The sequence below is a fragment of the Nansenia antarctica genome (genome assembly GCF_963989245.1).
Source record: "Nansenia antarctica genome assembly, chromosome: 3".
NCBI lineage: Eukaryota > Metazoa > Chordata > Actinopteri > Argentiniformes > Microstomatidae > Nansenia > Nansenia antarctica.
Genome location: NC_137688.1, coordinates 7,729,303 through 7,743,833, shown reverse-complemented (window position 1 = coordinate 7,743,833; position 14,531 = coordinate 7,729,303). Strand labels below are relative to the sequence as shown.

The following is a 14,531-nucleotide window of genomic DNA, read 5'->3' as shown; positions in this document are numbered from 1 at the left end:
GTCGCCAATCTAAAGAGCATCATCAGTAGTATTTTCATTCCGGTTGTAAATGTTGTTCAACTTCCGGATCAAAGGGATCCTTCCAAATCAAAATATTAGCAACACAGAAAAAACTTCGGGGGTGTTACTTATTATGAGGCGCTCATTCTGCCATTTATTGATCTGATTATCTTTTTCAAAACTCAAACGTTATTGTAACAGATGGCTGCTTTGCCCCCCGGAGACCCCCAGCTGGTCTCTATGATCGTCAACCATCTGAAGACCCAGGGGCTGTTTGACCAGTTCAGACGAGACTGTCTGGCAGACGTGGATACCAAGGTAACAACGCTTAGCTGCACGATCGAAGTAGCAACACATCATTATGTGTGAAGATTACACTGACACTAGCGTTAGCATAGAACAGATACTAGTGTGATACTAGTAGAGAGAGAGAGAGAGAGAGAGAGAGAGAGAGAGAGAGAGAGAGAGAGAGAGAGAGAGAGAGAGAGAGAGAGAGAGAGAGAGAGAGAGAGGGAAAGAGAGAGACAGAGAAAGAGAGAGAGAAAGAGAGAGAGAAAGAGAGAGAGAGAGAGAGAGAGAGACAGAGAGAGGGAGGGAAAGAAAGAGAGAGAGAGAGAGAGAGAGAGAGAGGGAAAGAAAGAGAGAGAGAGAGGGAAAGAAAGAGAGAGAGAGAGAGAGAGAGAGAGAGAGAGACAGAGAGAGAGGGAGGGAATTATGTAGCAGACGTGGATACAATGGTAACGCTTACTAAGATCTTCAAGACACAGAAAATAATATGGCTCTTATGCTCCATGTCTTAAGTGAGTGCATGTCTTCAGGTTAGGTCTTAAGACGACTTAAGACATCTTGACAGACAAAATGTCTTATTTTGGTTAATTAAGACATCTTAAGACATCTCAAGACAAGGTGATGATGGCTGGGTATGTACGTATGTATGCAAAACATCATTATGTGTGAATTATTAAGCTCGCTAGACAATACAGTTACCTTTACAGTGACATTCCTGTTTTCAGAGATGACTAGTTTATTTGTCAGCTTGGCTCACAATGCCTATGTTGTGCATCACAGTGTGTGATCATAATCCTGTGGATAAACAGATTGTATTGGTGCATTGGCTAAAGCGGTCAGATTTTCCATGTGTTCACTGACTGTGTATTTCATGTGTTTGTATAGCCTGCTTACTTGAATTTAAGACAACGAGTGGACAACTTTGTGTCCAATCACCTCTCCAACCACACATGGAGTCCCCACTTGAACAAGAATCAACTGAGAAACAACATCAGACAGCTGGTGCTACAGTAAGTGTTGTCTGTGAGCATTAATCCTGGCCCGACTAATGCTTTAATAATACATCGGCTAGTCTGTCTTCAGTACATCCAAATGTGTGAAAAGGAACTCTTATTTCTGTGGCAGGTCTGGCATGCTGGAGCAGGGAGTTGACAGGATAGTCGCTCAGGTGGTGGATCCCAAAATCAACCATATCTTCAGGCCACAGGTGGAGAGGGTTGTCCGTCAGTTCCTGTCACCCGGCAGCTATGTCGAGGAACCTCCTCTCCCACCTCCTCAAGTAGAGGAGAAACCAGAATGCAATCTCCCTGTGCAAGGTAAATGGACTTGGATACAATTTAAACAAACTGTTGTACCTGTTCCTGTCTAGCATTCCTCAGGGGGGTACAGGGAAGGTTGATCTATTTAATTGTTATTTTGTGGGTATATATAATAGGCCAATCTCTTTTTTTATCTTCCCTTATTTTATGTCAAATGTATATTTATTTTGAGTGAGGAACTGTCCATTACTGACTAACTTTGGTTTGAGATGATGATGATGATGATGTTGATGATGTTGTCTTCCAAGCTTCCACATCTGTCCCAGCAACCACCATGGCCAGTAATGCAATGTCCATCCTGGACACCATCACCACCCTCAACCAGGAGGCCAGCTCCCGCGCCAGCTCCAGTGGAGAGAAAGGCCGCAAGGGGAGCTCTGAGAGGGACCAGGCGATGCAAGAGGAGGGAGGAGAACAGGACATGAGTCTGGTGGAGGAGGGAGAACAAGACCACGATAGGGAGGAGGGGGAGGAGGAAGAAGACGAAAAAGATGGAGGGAAACTTATGTCAGAGGTCCAGGCCACGGAGGTGAAAACAGAGGAGGTACAGGAGCAGGTGGACTCTCAGAAGGAGGGGATGGCAGAGGAGGTGAAGGCAGAGGAGGAGGCGGAGGTTGGGACTCAGGAGCAGGAAGAAGAGGGCAGAGTTGAGGAAGGTAAAGACAAGACTGGCAGCACGACCACAGGAAAGCCCAAAGAGGAGACTCTAAACCGGGATGCTGATCCAATGAAGTCCCCTGGTGAGAAACACCACATCAAACAGAAGGCCAGAGATAGGTTAAAAGAAGGTAAGATGTCTTGTCTTTATTGGATAGTTCTTTGTTTGTTTATTACAAAATAAGTCTTCAACAATTATATGATATGCTTGGGGATTGACTTATTGGGCACCAAATAATATTGTTATTGTGTTTTTTTTTGTTATCAGAGTATTCCCTGGAAGACTCTGACCTTGACGGCCTGAGTGACATCACTGTGAGCTCCGTCCATACCAGCGACCTTTCGTCATTTGAGGGGGAGAGTGATGATGACCAGCCACCATCGGACTCTTCAGAAGACGGAGAGCTTTCATCAGACGGTTTGTTTGTGTTTGTTTAAGACTCATATTTTTTTAGGGTCAGTTTATTCAAAACGTTTGAACCTGAGATTAGTGTTTCAAAACAACAACAAAATCTCAAGTGAAAATGTGATATCTGAGAAGGCAATCTTGAAGCTCTCTTGTCGTTAATATAATTTATCTCCTCTATAATCTGAAGGTGAGCCGGTGGAGAAAAAGGAGACTAGTACAGACCAAGAGGATGACAAAGAGCGCAAGCCCCGCCGACAGGCTTACGTACACAAACCCTTCCTCTACTCTCGTTACTATAGCGACTCTGATGATGAGGTCACTGTGGAGCAGCGCAGACGGTCCGTGGTGAGTGACAGCCTCAGTCTGTTTTTTTTTATGGAAAGTAAATACCTTTATGTCTGCCTTGGATGAATTTGGGGATCAAATATGTGACTGAATACAATCTCTCTCTCTCTCTGTCTGTCTCTGTCTTTGTCTCTCTCTCTCTGTCTCTGTCTCTGTCTTTGTCTCTCTCTCTCTCTCTCTGTCTTTGTCTCTCTCTCTCTCTGTCTCTGTCTCTGTCTTTGTCTCTCTCTCTCTCCCACCTATATTCTCTATTCTCTCAGGCCAAGGATAAGGAGGAGAGGCTGCTGAAACGACAGCAAAACAGGGAGCGCATGGAGGAGAAGCGTAGACAGAAAGCAGCTCAACAGGAAGAACAGGGTATATTACATTTTTAAATATGATGCATATATTGTTATTGCCTTTTCCCCCTTGGAACCTTTACATTTTATTATATTTCTGATTGTTGTATTGAGTTGACGGTATAGATCAGATGGTTTCAGTCTGTGATAACTCCCTGTACAGATAAGAGGAAGCAGGAGACAGCATCCCCCAGTCTCGAGGCACAGGACCCCAGGGCCAAGGAGGCTCGTAAGGAGAAGAAAGTTCTAGAGAAGAAAATGGCCCTCAATAGGAAGAGGAAGCGGGACTCAAGGTGTGTGTTTGTTTCTTTGTAATGTTGTAGACCGTTGGATGACTATGTATGTTAGTTAATCACACCACATATGTTCTCAAATTAAAATCAAGTCATTTTCATCCTTCAGGAAAGAGGGAGATATTTCAAGCAAGAAAAAAGAAGTAAGTGTCTTTAATATCATGTTAGAGCGTGTGATTTTAAGGTGTTTTTGATTTATTGTGAATTAACAACACCTTGATATGTGATGATTTTAATCATTAATAGTGAAATGAGACCTCTTTTAGAATAACAATGGTATCTCATGACGATATACACCAATGAACCAAAACACTATGACCACCTTTCTTTTCATTGTCAATGGTCAGTGGCTCATCTGTGTATCTTTCTTGTATCTGTCAAAAAGGAAGGAAAAGCGGTCTCCTCAAAGAGCTTGCAACCGAAGTCCATCAGAAAGACCTCTGAGTCTGCGTCATCAGACGAGAGGCGCAGGAGGAAGAGTGGCAGTGTCTCAGAAGACTCTAGCGAACCCAGAAAACTGACAGACAAACTCCAGACACACTCCTTCATCCTGGACTTGGAGCAAGGATCCGAAGAGTTGCTCAAGCTGCGACCCGCTGGGAAGTTCGACAGGCCGTCCCGCAAGGAGCTGCACTCGAAAGAGCGTAAGGAGAAGGAGCGCAGTCTGTCGGACGAGCGTGCCAAGCACAAGCAGAAGCCAGAGAAGAGAGCCAGGGGTGAATCCCACCCAGACGAGCCTCAGCAGAAGGAAGGAGGTCATGTTAAGGTTTCCTCGGACGACAAAGGGGACAGGAAGACAAAGGTCAAAGGTGATAAGAAAGTGTCAGCGACCGCCAGGGAGGGTAGGGTGTCTGTGTCAGAGGATGTTCCTGACGAGGCGGCGGCGGCTCACAGAGATGCCACAACCAAGAAAGGTAAGGTTCCGTCGGTAGACGCCACCAAAGCCGAGAAGGACAAGGAGAAAGATAAGGAAAAGTTCAGGGAGAAGGAAAAAGAGAAAGAAAAGGAGAGGGAAAAGACCAAAGGAGAGAAGATTCCCTCCAATAAGAACGACCCAAGACAGTTGCTCCCCCCAGATTCCACTGGTTCCTCCGAGGAGAGGTCTGACATGGAGCCTGGAGCCGAGAGTATGAAGAAGAAAGAGAAACACCCCAAAGAAGCACTGAAGAGGTCTAAGAGCCACACCGACGACAAACACACGGAGAAACCCAAGTCCAAGTCCGACAGCAAGGACGGTGAGAAAGAAAGACCTAAAGCAGAGCAAGGTGAGAAGCCGGCCAAATCCAGCACCGAAACAGACAAGGATCCAAGAAAGTCCAGGGAGACGGAGCACGGAGCGAAGGGAAAAGTCCCGGAAAAGTCCCGGTCGAAATCAAGGGAGGACCTCAAACTTCAGTCCTCGTCGAAAACCGAGAAGAAAGGTCAAAGTTTGGATGTTAAAAGTAAAGGAGAAGTGCCTGTCAGCAGCAGACCTGACACGTCAAAGGAAAGAAAAAGAGAGGGAAGCACAAAGGAACACAAGAGGGCGTCAGAGGAAAACCCACCAGAGAAGGCGGACGCCGGTAAGAGTGCCAAAAAAACAGCTGAGAAGAAGGCCAAAGTTTCAGAGAAGAAAGGTGGAGTGACCCAAGACGAGAAGAATAAAGGCCATAAAGGAGATGACAGGTCTGAGAAGTCCTCACGGTCATCCTCCATCTCCTCACCTCCTCCGCCTGAGATGTCGGAGCCTGTTAAGAAACACCCTGCTCTACCCAAGGACACAAGCACAGACTCTGACCTCACTGCCGCCACCGTCACTCCCTCGGTCTCACTAGATGACACCTACGACGCTTTAAGTGACATCACCCCTGAACCGGAGGACGACGACGCTGAAGCGCGGCTCAGTGAGGTGGAACCGCCACGCCCCCCCCTCCTGACGGACACGGACGCTCTTCTGACTCTGATGGACGTCTGCGCCTCGGTGGACGCTAGACTCGGCCAAGGAAGTGACATCGCCGGGGCTACTACGCATGGAGACCACGGAGAGGAAGCGGGAGGACTTCCCTGCCCAGAGCTTTCCTTCCATGATGCAGATATCAAGATGAAAGAAGCAGCTTTAACCCTACTCTCGATGGACCCAGACAAAGTATCTCCTAGCTTAAACGCGGCAGATACACCGGTGGTTACGGACGTGCCGATATCTGCCCCGCAGCTGACGGACACCACCGCACCTGGAGAAATAGAGCAGGAAGGTCCTGGGCATGTTCAGGAAGTGGCAGAGGGTGACCTCACAGCTGCTGAATCATCATCATTAGTGACCTCCCAGGAAAAGGATGAGCCAAAAATGGACGAACAACCAATTATTCAAGGTAATGTGGCTGTCTGTCCTCTTCCATTGTATCATTGGAGCATATCTCGAGTGCTTATTGTTAGTTAAAAGTTACAAATAAGCAACTCTCTCTCTCTTTCTGCAGATGTTTCGGACACTGAGGTGTCAAAGGTGACAATCGTTGAAGTGGTACCACAGGTGAGAATGGCTTCTATAGTGTTTTATATTATGTTTATTCTTAAAAATGTTTTACTCAATCTGAGACTTTTGTTCTCTTTCACACAGGGGGATAAAGCTACTCTGGACTTAACGGCGGAAAAAACAGGCCAAGAGGATGTTGCTTTTGTCAAGTCGGTACCAGCATTGGACAAACAAGGTATGAGATTTGTATGGTATTTTTACATTCTCATGAAACGCCACAGCAAAACAGCCTAGCAGAAGTCCAAAGTCCTGGACATGGCTTTCCTCCGTTTTCGTGGTCCAGTTCTCTTACCTCCTCTCTTTGCCGTTGCAACCCCAGGTGACGTTGTGTCTGAAACCAAGGTGGCTAAAGAGAATGCTGGAAGCACAAATGAGTCTGAAACTACCTCTGCTGATACACTCTACATCCAAGAAGTAGCCGACCTACCCAGTAAAGAAGGTACTGCATGGCATTATATATACATTGTATGTAATTAATAGAATGTATAATTTGTTTCGTAGTTGTTTTACCTATCTCTGTCTTTGCTTAGATGAGGCCCAAGCTGGTTCCACAGAAACAGAGAAAGACACAAACGTGAGTTGTTTTTAAAAAATAATTTTGTTACATAGAAGTCTCAACCATTCGCATTGTTTCAGTGAAGACTTGACTGTTACCTTACTCTTACTCTTGTTTGAATGACAGGTGGATGGCACAATGGAGATGATTCCCATGGAAATGGACGAGAGTCTGGTCAATATCTCTCCTGCTCTCACCCCCTCAGAGAAAGACCAGAATGAACCACAAGAGGAAAAGGCAGACCCACAATCTGTAAGTTCTCGGTAACGGTGATGCCGCACATAATTTTGCATGTTCAGCTACAACTCGAATGAAATCAAACTTGGTTCAATAGCACATTTCATACACAGATGTAAACACAGTTTGTTTTTTTGTCATATTAACTAAACTGTTCACTGTGTATTTGGGGTGAAGTCTGACACCCCTGAGCAGCCAGAGGCGGTCAGAGAGACCAGGCGAGGACGCCCACCCAAACTGGTCAAACAAACCAGTGAGTCTCCATTCTCCATCTTTTGTCATACACAGGTGTCTGTGCCATTTGTGGTACTTTTCTCCAACTATATGGTCCTTTCTCCTTTTTGCTTATATGTATGTTTTAGTGTTGTTTATTTTGGAACTTTGTTGACTGGGATTGTGTGCTGCAGGTACTGCATCCAAGTCAGACGGACAAGAAGACGTAAAGGGATCGGACCTCTCTGAAAAGGTAACCCTCTCATTTGCTCTTCGTGTTTCTTTATGTTAATGAAATGACAAATACATGGATCTCTTTTGATACCTTGTCTGGTGTCCAGGAGGACAAGCGGGAAGAGGGAAGAGTGACCCGCAAAGGAAGGCTGTCCAATCAGAAAGCTACCACGGCCAAGGACTCTGGTACGTTTTGTTTCCATTCTATCAAAATGTAAACCAATCCATTGATATACACTGAAGAGAATCATGTTGTTATGGGACGGCTGTGGCGCAGGAGGTAGAGCCGTCGTCTAATGATCGCAAGGTTGGCAGATCGGTGGTTCGAGCCCCGGCTGGCCACATGTCGAAGTGTCCTTGGGCAAGACACTGAACCACAAATTGCTCCCAGTGAGCGGGCCGGCGCCTTGCATGGTAGCTTGCCGCCATTGGTGTGTGAATGGGTGAATGAGAGGCTGTTGTAAAGCGCTTTGGATAAAGGCGCTATATAAGTGCAGTCCATATGTTGTCCCTAAGAGTGAGTGAAAGTAATAACCTCTTTTCATTATGCTTTCAAAGATTCATAGCTTCTCAGATCTGGAAGGTCAGTGGATAGCTCCATTCTGTGAAATACTGTTTGTTACATGTCAATGTATTTTCTCCAACTCATCAGGTAAGGACCTGAACGAACAGGACAGTAGAGAACAGCAGTCCAAACAGTCTGAGGTAAGAACTTTCTCAAGTTAACCTTGCCTATATGGACACATTGCAACCATGTAGATTAGATTAGATGAGATTGGATTAGATTCAACTTTATTGTCATTGTAGAGTGCAAGTACCAGTGAATGAGATGCAATTTAGCATCTAACCGGTGTTATAGTGTAAATAGTGATACAGTGATGCTTGAAAGTATGTGAACCCCTTGTGCATGATTTATTTATTTTATATTATTTTTTTACCATGAAATCTTTATTTAATCAGAACCAGTCTTTTTTATCTGACATAGGCTTCTTCCTAGCAACCCTCCCACGAATGCCATTTTGATTCAGTGTTCTTCTTATTGTTGAAGCATGCACAGTTACCTGAGATGCAGCAAGGGAGATCTGCAAATCTCTAAATATTATGTTTGGGTTGGTTTTTACCTGATTTTGTTTTTCTTTCTTGTGGCTCTTGATATTTTGGAAGGGTGTCCACTTCTAGGCCGAGTTGCTGTCATGTTAAATGCTCTCCCCTTGTAAATGATTTGCCTCACAGTGGACTAATGGAGTTCAAATCTTATATAGCCTTCCGCAGACTGAAGTGCTCTCACTAACCTCTTCCTGATGTCCTCTGAGATCTCCTTTGCTCTCGGCATGGTGTGTTTTGCATTTACCTCTATGGATAACACAAAACTGACCAGGTTTCTTATCTCTATATCAGAAAGATCTGTCCTTCAACTGGTTCATTTGGTACCCAATTATTTACCCTCCTGATTCTACTTGCCTACTTGATTTAACCAAGGCAACTTGGGGTTCACTTATTTTTGCACTTTATAATTTAGTTTTCCTACTACACGCATGATTCCCTCTAAACCAACATATTAAATTGGTAAATATAAACCTGTTATGTCAGATAAAAATGACAGGTTCTGATTAAATAAAGATTTCATGGTTAAACAAAAAATATATATGATTGCACAAGGGGCTCTCATACTTTCAAGCATCACTGTATATATATAAATAACAAACATGATAGAGATAGGTACAGTATGGCAAGTACGGTAGTTAGATGTATATACAGTTATGAGCTATGTACAGTTAAGGTAGCTATGTACAGTATGGTATGTACAGATGTAGTAGTGGCTATATCAAATGAGGTATATGCAATGTATTGCCCTTGCTCAAATGTTTTTTCTATTATAGGACACTGATGAAAAGGCTCCGGGATCCAAAACACCACGCAGGGGGCGGTCTTCTAAACCCACAGCTGAGGAGGAGGAACACCTTAAAGAGGTCAACATTTAACATTGAGTGTCTCACACCCTTGTTGTCTGTGCGTACCATAAAGTGAACAGTGTTTGTTTTAACCATGTGGTATGTATGACTCTGAACAGCCTGAGAAAGCAGGGGAGACTCCGGCCCGCCGAGGTAGACGTCCTGGTGGCCAAGCCAAAGAACCCCTCACATCAAGTAAGATGGTCAACTGAACACTGTCAGTGTCAGGCCTATTTAATACCTCCTGTGATTAGATACATATGAAAAATAATGATGAACTGCACTTATATAGCGCCTTTATCCAAAGCGCTTTACAACGGCCTTTCACACACATTCACTCACCAATGGCGGCAAGCTACCATGCAAGGCGCCGGCCCGCTCACTGGGAGTAATTTGGGGTTCAGTGTCTTGCCCAAGGACACTTCGACGTGTGGCCAGCCGGGGCTCGGCCAACCTTGCGATCATTAGACGGCAGCTCTACCTCCTGCGCCACCCCTGTGTGGTGTTCCTGTTTTTTTCTTGTGTGTAAGTAAGTAATTCATCAGGGACACAACTAATATGATTTTATCACACAGACAAAAAGAAGAAGAAGGAAGATGAGGGGGAGGAGGACGAAGAGAAGAAAGAAGAGGCGGATGAAGCGAAGACGGATGAAAAGAAGGAAGAAGAGGAGGATGAAGTGAAGAAGGATGAAAAGAAGGAAGACGAGACGGATGAAGTGAGGAAGGATGGAAAGGACACCGAAAATCACACAGAGAAGGAGGATGCAGAGAAGGAGGATGCAGAGAAGGAGGACGCAGAGAAGAAGGATGACGGGAAGGATGAACAGAAGACGGATGAAGAAAAGATGGATGAAGCGAAGGAAGATGAGGTGAGGAAAGAGGAAGAGAAACCAGAGGACACCTCAGAGGAAAACCCAGAGAACACAGAGGTCCGTTTCACAGACGTGATCAGATCCGTCTTTAGTTTCATACATCTCCAGTCAACATACAATACAAAGAGTTAAGCAACACAAAGCATCCGTTGTGTTTTGTCCCCCAAACCTTTCAGAAAGAGGAGGAGGAGGAGGAGGCGGTGGTGGAGAAGAACGAGCCGAAGAGAGGCGGTCGCCGAGGCAGAGTAGGTAGACCTCCCACCCCAAAACCAGAGACCAGCCAAGATGCAGACAGCTCTGAGTCCAAGGAGACCTCTGGATCTCGTGAGTCTTTTAATCACACACACAACATGTATTTGAATCCATAATGACAGTTACTGCGACATTTAATGTTCTTGGTTTTTGTTTCAAACAGGGAAGAGGAAGAGGTCTGAGGAAAGCGAAGAATCGGGGGAGGTAAGACCTAACCATACGGTTCTGCTCCATGGTCTGCTTCCATTTAGGCCACTAGCCCCTCCTCCTTACTCTCGCTGTGTTTACAGATCTTAAAGGACTGAATAGGTCTAAGCTATATAATGGGTGCTCTATGTAGCGTGTTGGAGGCCTAGGTGGAGCCATCGCCGTATTGCTTACACCTATCCAGACCTCTCAGATCTGTGGAAATGACTGGGTAGGGGCGATGATAGTAGACTAGTGTGTTCAGCTGAACTGTGGAGGTCTGTGTATGACTGGGGTTCAATTGCGTTGCAGGAGTCCCAGCCGGAGGAGATGGAGAGCCAGGACAGTGAACCGAAGGAGCAGGAGGATAAACCACCTCTAGAGGACAGTGGTAAGGAGAGGCAGACAGACAGATGCACACCGGCGAACATATATATATATATACACACACACACACACACACACACACACACACACGTCCTCCCATGCTTTGCTCTCTTCTCATCTTTTTCCGTCTCTCTCTTTCTCCCTCTCCTCCAGTGAGCCAGTCTGAAGAGCAGGAGGAGGAAGGGAAAGAAGAGGACCCCACTGTGAACAAAACAGATGACGTATGTAGACACCTGTACTGATTCAAATCACTTTGAGCACTTGAAACCAAAATGCCTTCTGAAATGTGAACTGATTCTGTTGTCCTTCTCCTAGGGTGAGGAGGACACAGAGGCACCTCAGAAGAAGCCTGTTCGGAGGGGCAGGCCCCCGAAAGTAGCAGCAGTCACCCCGGAGGACAGAAGAGAAAAGACAGGCGAGAAAGACAGCGAGGGCGAAGAGGAACAAGAGGAAAAAGAGGATGGGGGGACCAAGATCAGAACTACAACGAGAGCTGCAACTCGACTCGAGGCTGAGAGGTATAAACAGAACATGTCCTTCATCATGTAGACAATGATTGACTCAGACAATTCGTTCAATTTCCATGATGATTGTTCCGAACAAACAATGCAGGAACCAAGATATCTGTACAATATTGTCTCCTGTATACGGTATGGTGGCTCTTCCACATGAGAAAGTTATTTGCTGAATGCAGCTGCTTTGCATTTGTGTCATTCCCCAGGAAGAAACCCAGTAAGCCGTCCACCCGGGCTGTGAGTAAACTCAGCGGTAAAGAGGACGGCGCAGCAAACACACGGTAAGTTAATGTGGAAGTGCATTTATTCGAAAATACAAGCTGATCATTAGTATGATATCCTGTCACACATACTGATTTGTGTCCCCCATTTTCCCCTATAGAGGGACGAGGGGACAGGCTGTAGCGACAGCAAAGGCAGGACGTAAACGTGAAGCAAGCCCCCCAGCGGTGCGCACTAGAGGAGGGCAGAAATCTGAGGAACCCCCTTCCAAAAGAACCAAGCGATGAATAAACTAGGGGGGGGGGGACACACCTGACAAGACACAGCAATGGACTGCTTTATCCCAAGCCCTGGTTTTAGAACATTCATAAGATTCCCTTTTTAATATATGATTTTACTGTAGTGTTAAAATAACTTTTTTTGCTAAATGTCACATGCATACAGATGGAAACTTACATGAATTGAGCAGATATAAAAAACAAACAAAGGAAAAAAACAGGTCTATTCAATCTTTTGTATGGGTGAGATATGTTGGTGTTTGAAGACGTTTGCGCATGGAGCTGTTTTCATGGTGTTGCAGCAATTTGTAGTTAAGCTCAGTTTCTGTACAGTATTATAGACATTCCTATGATAGCGGGACCTTAAGCTCTGTCCCCCGAAATACCTTCAACGAACTACCTTAGATCTGGCCAGTGTTGCCTCAAGAACTAGAGTATTAGTGATCAATCAGAGGTCTTATGTACGCGGCCTCGGAGGTCTTATGTACGGAGCCCACGTGAATTCTGGGGCTGTGTGGGGGGAAAATTCTTTGTCACAGATAACTGACTTTGGGTCATGACTTACTGTCATACTGTTACACACATTTACATGACATTTCCTTCAGTATGACACCACACACACACACATGTTTGGTATTTCTTCGATATGTGAAATCATAATCACAATGAAGATAGCATTAGTGTTGTATAGGAAGCATCAACTATTTTAGTGTCAAGTATTTAAGTACTTTTCCCATTAGTCACTGTCGACTTGAACATGGAAATATTCATTCTATGAATGTAAAGATGTTTCCCCCTTTCCCCCTGTGTTTTTATGCTTTTCATTTTATTTTTTACTACATGTAGATTTGCTTGTGCTCGTCACTACTTATCGTATTGATGGAATTCTATTTTTCTTTATCTTTTGTAACCTGCTCATGGAGCTTATGCCTTGTTGTTAGTATTGGAAGAGATTAAATGCCTCTCGGACGGCCAACAACAAAAACTAATTGGTGTGTGATTTTTTAAATGAGTGTTTCAGTCATTCAGTCTCATGAGGTTCAGTCAGACTTTATGAACGTGGTAGAATGTGTCAGGGTCGTCTGTGGCGCAGTTAGTAGTGCATGGTGCTAACAACCCTTAGGTTGTGGGTTCGATTCCCCCTGGGACCATATATACTGAAAAACTCACTGCGATGTAAGTCACTTTGGATAAAGGCGTTAGCTAAATGGCATATATGACATTATTATATTATATTAAATTGTGCGTGGCTACAGATCACTTTCTAAATAAACATGGCACTTAAACCGTACACACCTTACGGTCGACCGTGTTTGTACGTACCATCAAGCGTAAACAAGTTTTAACAAATTCTCACTGCATCATAAAATCTACTGGAGCAAACTAACACCTGTTGAGGGAAGGAGATGTATGCATGTATCTTTCTTTGGCTAGAACCATGAGATGAGGTGGTAAATAAGTAGCATTGTAGAAGGGAGGCTATAAAAACGTCTTTCATTTTAGCATCTCCCAGCTGTTATTTTTCAGCCTTGTCTGAATGGATATGCTGTGTGTCTGTCGTGTGTAAACAGCAGAGGCCTGAGCCAGTGAGCCGAGGGGAGAAGAGAAGAGAAGACATTCCTGCTTACTAATGGGAGATAAAACTGACAAGCTAAGAATGAAATATGCCTCGATCGTTAACACATTACAAGAATTTAAATAAGCGCCGCACCTGAGCTCACAGAATCCAAAAGCATTGAAAGGGGGGTATAAAAAGGTTTTTTTAAGGGGGATTGGATGGAGTTTTTTCCGACCATTCCTGCGGATTGCTAAATCCGATTCCTTAAGGTGTTCTCCTCAGGAATCCAATCCTTAAATATTAGCCTAACACCTCTTTTTAAAGTTTTGGATCAGTTTTCATGTAGCCAGCGGCGGGCCTGGCAGACAAACAACGTCCCTTTCAGTGATTGATACTATTAGAGGGACTGGGGGCCTTCGTTCACTAATGAGTACCTGTCTGGAACCACTCCTGGAACCACCTTCACAGTTGAAGGTTTAGGGACAATGAGGGTCTAGTATAGACCTCTAGTCTAGGTCTAATGAGGGTCTGGTTTAGGCTGTAGGAGGACGGTAGGGATGTCACACTGCTTCGTTGCTCCCGTGCAGTCAGACATACTAGACAACTAGACAACTCAGCCACACTCTTGCATACGATTGCGATATACTGGTAAGTAGGTCCAACTCCTTTGGTTCCAGATGTTCATCTTTTAAAACCCGATTTTAGATTTTTGACCTTGTGATCAGATTATTCATATATCTCGTCCTTAAAGAGCTTCACCATCAAACGACAGCTCGTTCTGACATGGTGTGAGTGTCGAGTGTCGGTGAGGGCAGTCTACTGGGTAGCGATGTACTACTATGAATCTAGTGAGAACTCTGAAAAGCCCAGTGTGGTTTCATCTAGCTGTCAGATGAAATAGAAGGACTA

General features: G+C 44.8%; 1 protein-coding gene across 1 annotated transcript; it reads left to right on the top strand.

Moving 5' to 3' along the window:
• Positions 1-201: 201 nt before the first annotated feature.
• Positions 202-12,941, top strand: bod1l1 (biorientation of chromosomes in cell division 1-like 1; the record flags this gene model as incomplete). The annotated part of the gene is made up of 29 exons (XM_080526331.1): positions 202-318; positions 1,174-1,298; positions 1,414-1,604; positions 1,874-2,395; positions 2,533-2,682; positions 2,861-3,018; positions 3,279-3,375; positions 3,520-3,649; positions 3,759-3,792; positions 4,035-5,997; positions 6,103-6,155; positions 6,243-6,333; positions 6,478-6,597; positions 6,689-6,732; positions 6,841-6,966; positions 7,129-7,204; positions 7,359-7,417; positions 7,506-7,584; positions 8,051-8,103; positions 9,279-9,368; positions 9,470-9,545; positions 9,926-10,281; positions 10,401-10,548; positions 10,640-10,680; positions 10,975-11,053; positions 11,203-11,270; positions 11,365-11,567; positions 11,771-11,845; positions 11,947-12,941. 29 exons carry the CDS (start codon positions 202-204, stop codon positions 12,071-12,073), a joined length of 5,451 nt encoding a protein of 1,816 aa, XP_080382457.1. The 3' UTR covers positions 12,074-12,941.
• Between the last annotated feature and the right edge of the window lie 1,590 nt (positions 12,942-14,531).